At 47.8% G+C, this 5,527-nt stretch overlaps 1 protein-coding gene across 1 annotated transcript in view; it reads right to left on the bottom strand.

The window, feature by feature from the left end:
• CHP2 (calcineurin-like EF-hand protein 2) overlaps positions 1–5,527 on the bottom strand; it is a 14,530-nt gene that overhangs the window by 3,413 nt on the left and 5,590 nt on the right. The window contains exons 2-3 of the mRNA XM_014530012.1: positions 1,237–1,259; positions 528–566 (exon numbers count right to left, since the gene is read on the bottom strand). Of these exons, the coding sequence (XP_014385498.1) occupies positions 528–566; positions 1,237–1,259 (62 nt within the window). The remainder of the gene's footprint in view (positions 1–527; positions 567–1,236; positions 1,260–5,527) is intronic.

Raw genomic sequence — 5,527 nt, 5'->3', positions numbered from 1 at the left:
CCGGCTCCCGGGTGCCAGGGAGAAAGGCTGGGGGCCCCGACCTTCTTCCTCTGCGCACAGAACACAGGTCCCTCTGGAAGGGGGAGCGGCTCCCAGGCAGGAGGGCCGGAGGGAGGGGTGTGGAGGGCGCCCAGAAAGGGGAGGGAGGGTCCCGAGGCGCAGGTGGGCGCTGGGTTCAGTGGAAAGCCTGCATATGGGCACTTGGACTGAAACGCAGCTGTGCGACTTGGTGCATCTCTTTTGTTCGGTCCACAAACGCTGCTGTTGTTTCATTGAGTCAATGCTTTCCAATCAGGAGACTGAACCAAACCAGATCCCAGCTTCTCCCGAGAGACCAGAAGCCTGACACCTAGGCCCTCGCTGCTGCCTGGCGCCCCCGGTTGCAGCTGGGAGCGCTGTCCTGGTGCTGCAGTCCCCACCCAGCCCGGGCCACGCCCTCGGAGCCCCAGGGGGCTCTAGATGCCCCAGACTGGGACTGACTCAGACCTCCGGCCAGCCTCAGAGATGATGGGAATCCACACACTCACTGTGATGTGTGAAAGAACGAGACAGCAACAGCACGGGCTCTCAGGTTTCCAGCGCACTGCTTGTGCCAGGCACTCTGCTCAGCGCTGATTGCATTAGCTCACACACTCCACAGCACCTGCTGAACTTGTTTCCCTGCTTTTTGAAAATATATATCTTTATTGATTTCAGAGAGGAAGAGAGAGAGAAGCATCAATGATGAGAGAGAATCATTGATGGGCTGCTTCCTGCACGCCCCCTACTGGGGATCTAGCCCGAAACCTGGGCATGTGCCCTTGACCAGAATGGAACCGGGACCCTTCGGTCCACAGGCCCACGCTCTACCCACTGAGCCAAACCAGCCAGGGCTGTTTTCCTGCTGTCCTGTGGCGGAGGCTGCCCAGAGAGCCAGATGTGAACTATTGTAAAGCATGGGTGGGGAACCACATGGCCCCCACGGGGGCCAACATTTTTTATTCTTCTTATGTAGAGCACAGGTATACACACAGTCCATGACTAGATAGATAGTATGTCAGTCACGTTACAGCTTCTAAGGAGAGAGGTAATTAAGAGGGCAAACTGTTCCTTAAGTGGGGACAATAATGAAAACAGAAAGGTTGAGAAACTTGGCTGTAAAGAACAAGCACCCCAGGTGTCCAGTGGGACTTTATCCTTCCGCCCTCCCTCCATCACAGTCACACATATACACATTCCCCAGGGGCTGCTCATTACCAGGGTTCAAGTTCACACCCGCCCTGGAGGGAGAGAAGCTGGAGAAACAGTTGAAGCTCCAGCCCCAGGCAGAGACTTGCATCAGAGAAGCCTTGAAAATATTGATCTAAGAAGTGCTTGCTTCTCTTGCTGGTACCCCAAGGATTAAGCAACTGGCAGAAGGAATGCTTGGTTTTCTCTCTCTCTCTCTCTCTCACACACACACACACACACACACACACACACACACACGCTGGGAGTGCAGTTCAGGTTAGGTTCTGAACCAGGAGGGGGTACGGGTCCCTGGGACGTTGCAATAATCACCTCAGGCCAGCCAGCATGGGACGCTGATCTTGGAAAGAGCCCTACAGCTCTAATCTCTGAGTCAGCGCCACGTTAAGTAAATCAGGCCAGAGAGTAATTCACTACTCCCATCCCTGCACCGACAGGAAGACTTGCTGGGACCCACTCCTCTTCCCACACACCAGTTGGGTTTACATCAGCTGCACGATATTCGTAGCCATATCTTTTCGGGACGTTGAAAGGGGAGATGTTGGGGAGGATTCATCTACAGAACCAAATGGACTGGATTCAGGCTGAGGTTTGTTTTTTTGCTTTTAAGCTGTATAAAATGTGCTAGCTGTTCTCAGTGAAGGAATACTAAGATTCAAATGGGGGGAAATGCAGATGCAAGAATAGTCAGGAAAATATAGAACTCTTACAACTCAACAACAAAGAAGACAAGTATCCCAATTATAAAAAATGTTTGCATTGCTTTGTTTTTTAAATATTGGTTCACCTGGAACTTATATAAATCTCAAACATTATAGATAGTTAAAACAATGCAAAGCTATCAAAAAGAACTTTAAAGCTTAAAGAGTTTTGAAAGTTCTTTCAAGTTCAACTTCTACACTTGATCTTAGCCAAAAGGCCTAGAAGCGATAAAAGTTCAACTTCTAGAAATACAGCAGAATAAACATTCTTCTTTACAAGACTTTGAAGAGTTTGACTGAATTTTGAAATTACCATAGTGTGGTAAAATGGATTGAAGAGGCAGAAACCAAAGTCATGTGACCTTGTCTTCCAACATAAATAATGTTGCGATGAATTGAATGTCAGTAAAAAATTGTTAACAAGGAGGGGGTCAAGGATAGGTAACCAGGCATAACTCCAAGTTTCCCACTCCCAGACATCGGTGCGTCAGGTCCTGATTAGGCCCTTGTAACTGTAAATCAAGGACGTTTGTGGTTTCTGGGAATAAAAGCTCGCCGAGCACCAAGCTCGGGGCTGTTACAGGAGAAAACCTGTGGCAGACGCTGGCCAGCTCAATAAATCCTCACTTGCTATTTAAGACCTAATTGGAGTCGGTGGTCTTAGTCTCGCGAATGTTGGTCCACAACAATGTCAGTTAGGAAAAATGTAAATTATTGAGTGCCTTCTGGTAGATAAATACTTTTACCCAGTTCTCATCTGGTATGTTATAAAATGGCACATTCCAAATATTATTATATGCAGAGAGCACGCCTTTCCTAACCATTATGTCCATAATAGAGGCCCGGTGTACAAAGTTCGTCCACTCGGGGGAGAGGTCCCCTCAGCCGGGCCTGAGTCTGGGAGCCCTCGGGGGATGTCCAACTGATGGCTTAGGGAGTGGGCCTAAGCCCACAGTCAGACATCCTTAGGGCTGCTGGGGAGGCAGGAGAGGCTCCCACCACCACTGCTGTGCTCGCCAGCTTTGATCCTGGCTTCTTGCTGAGCGGAGCTCCCCCTGTAGGAGTGTACTGGCCACCAGGGGGCAGCTCCTGCATTGAGCATCTGCCCCCTGGTGGTCAGTGCGCATCATAGCAACAGTCATTCCGCAATTTGGTTGATTTGCAAATTAGCCTTTATTATATTCCCGTGACTATGAATATTAAAGTGTTTACTGCTCAATCAAGGTCTAGTGTGACTTTATAGTGAATCCTTTATTATCCTGTAAGGCCATGGCATAACTGACTTTATGTAGAATGGGTAGTTCTCATTTCTTAACTAGTTGCTCTGCTCTTGCTCGCCCACATTGGTACAGTATCCACGGTCGCTCCTTGTCCTGCTGGGACCAGCCTCCCTCCACTTCCACATGCCTCCTGGGACAGGAAGCAGGAAGGCTGTCCAGGGCTGTGTTACCCAGTTTCCATCACCCAGTCAAATAGGACCTGCACAAGACAAGGCTTAGAAACCTTCCCTCAGGACATTCCCCCTGGACATTGGAGAGCAGCAGTGACCACTTCGTCAGCTGTTTCCGGAGGTTCTTGGGTGAATCAGGCCCCTCCTGCCCAGTCTGTCCAGCAGGTGGGGAAATGGGTAGAAGGCGGAGGAGTTCCATCTCTGCTGCTTCTCCATCAAGTGTGTGAGCACCAGCCTCATCCCCTCAGGTCTGTGACCATTGCCTGACCTCGTCCCCCTCGGGTCCTTGACCATTGCCTGACTTCGGGGCTCACGTCATCTGACTGAGCTTTTCCGGTTTTGCTCTCTCCTTCCCTGGGGAAGTTTCAGAACATCGTCGGGGTATCTGCTGGCCTTTTCACCCTGTGCCCCTTGTTTTATTTCCCACAAGCTTTCCCCTCTTCTCATTCTTCTTTCCTCCTTTCAGATAAACTTGGGAAGATTTACATGCGTTAGCCATGAAGTAGTCACAGAAATAATTAAAGAAGAGCAAGCAGTAAGAAAACCCAGCCACACAGCAAATTTCTCTTTAATTCCTAGATCCGGGTCCCGTGCTGGGGCTCCAGAAACGAGGGGACAGCAGAGAGGAGAAAATGCCATCGTCCCCAGGGTTGCCATGGCAGTGGAAGCCCCCAGTCCAGGTGGAAGAAGCCCACTTTTTAAAGGAGCACAAAAACTTGCATAGATATTTCTCCAAAGAAGACATACAAATGGCCGATAAGCACACACACACACAACGTGTGCCCAACATCATTAGTCAGCAGGGAAACCCAAATAAAACCATACTGAGATATCACTTCACACCCACTAGACTGGCTGGAAATTAAAACAAAACAAAACAAAACAAAAACAACCGAAAATAACAAGTCTTGGCCAGGACGTGGAGTCCTCGTGCATTGCCGGTAGAAATGTAAAATGGTGCGGTTGCTGTGGAGAACAGTTTGGAGAGTTCCCAGTGAGGTAGACAGAACTCCCATGTGAGCAATTCTATTCCTAAGTGTATGCCCAAAAGCATCAAAACAGGTGCTCAGGCAGAAACCTGGACATGAATATTCATAGCAGCATTACTTGCAATAACTACCAGGTGGAAACAACCCAAATGCCCACTGATGAGTGGATAAATGAATGTAATAGGTTTATATAATAGAACATTTTTTCAGCCATAAAAAGGGATGGAGTACTGACACATGGATGAACCAGGAAACCACTATACTAAGGAAAATAATCCAGCCCCAAAAGATCACGTTTTATGCTTACATTTATTATAAAATGGCAAGAATAAGCAATCTATAGAGACAGAGAGTAGATTCGTGGTTGCTTGGGACTAGGGGAGTCAGAGGGAAAGGGGGTTATAGCTCAAGGGCATGGCATTTGTTTCTGAGGTGGTGAAATGTTCTAAAATGGACTGTGGTGGCCCTGACCAGTTTGGCTCAGTGAATAGAGCGTCAGCCTGCAGACTGAAAGGTCCCAGGTTCGATTCCGGTCAAGGGCATGTACCTGGGTTGCGGGCACATCCCCAGTAGGAGGTGTGCAGGAGGCAGCTGATCGGTGTTTCTCTCTCATCGATGTTTCTAACTCTCTATCCCTCTTCCTTCCTTTCTGTAAAAAATCAATAAAATACATATTTTTAAAAAATGGACTGCGGTGATGGTTGCACGTTTCTGTCTATACACTAAATCTATTGATTTATGCACGTTAAAGGGTGAATTATACTCTGTGAATTATGTCTCAATAAAGTTATTTTTAAAAAAAAAAAAAAAGACAAGAATAGCCAGGAAAGCTCTGGAGGTTGAACTAGCTCTAACGGATTTTTAAATACATTATAAAGGTCCAATAAGAAATGTGGAAATAGTGCAGGAATATACACTGAGTGGCCAGATTATTATGACCACCTGATGTTTGTAGGCAAATTAGCTGTACACTGCATCATTTGGGATATGGAAGCCGAAGGCCTGTTCAAACACCTTTGCTGTCTGCAGTTACCAAGATAAAAAGTCTCCAATTCGCACAGGAACACAAGGATTGGACAGTCGAGCATTGGAAAAAAGTCATGTGGTCCGATGAATCACGTTTCCAGTTGCATCATGCAGATGGCAGAGTGAGAATTTGG

Source organism: Myotis brandtii, unplaced genomic scaffold (assembly GCF_000412655.1).
Source record: "Myotis brandtii unplaced genomic scaffold, ASM41265v1 scaffold707, whole genome shotgun sequence".
Lineage (NCBI taxonomy): Eukaryota > Metazoa > Chordata > Mammalia > Chiroptera > Vespertilionidae > Myotis > Myotis brandtii.
Note: the sequence above shows the minus strand (reverse complement) of the source record. Positions and strands in the feature narration are given on the sequence as shown.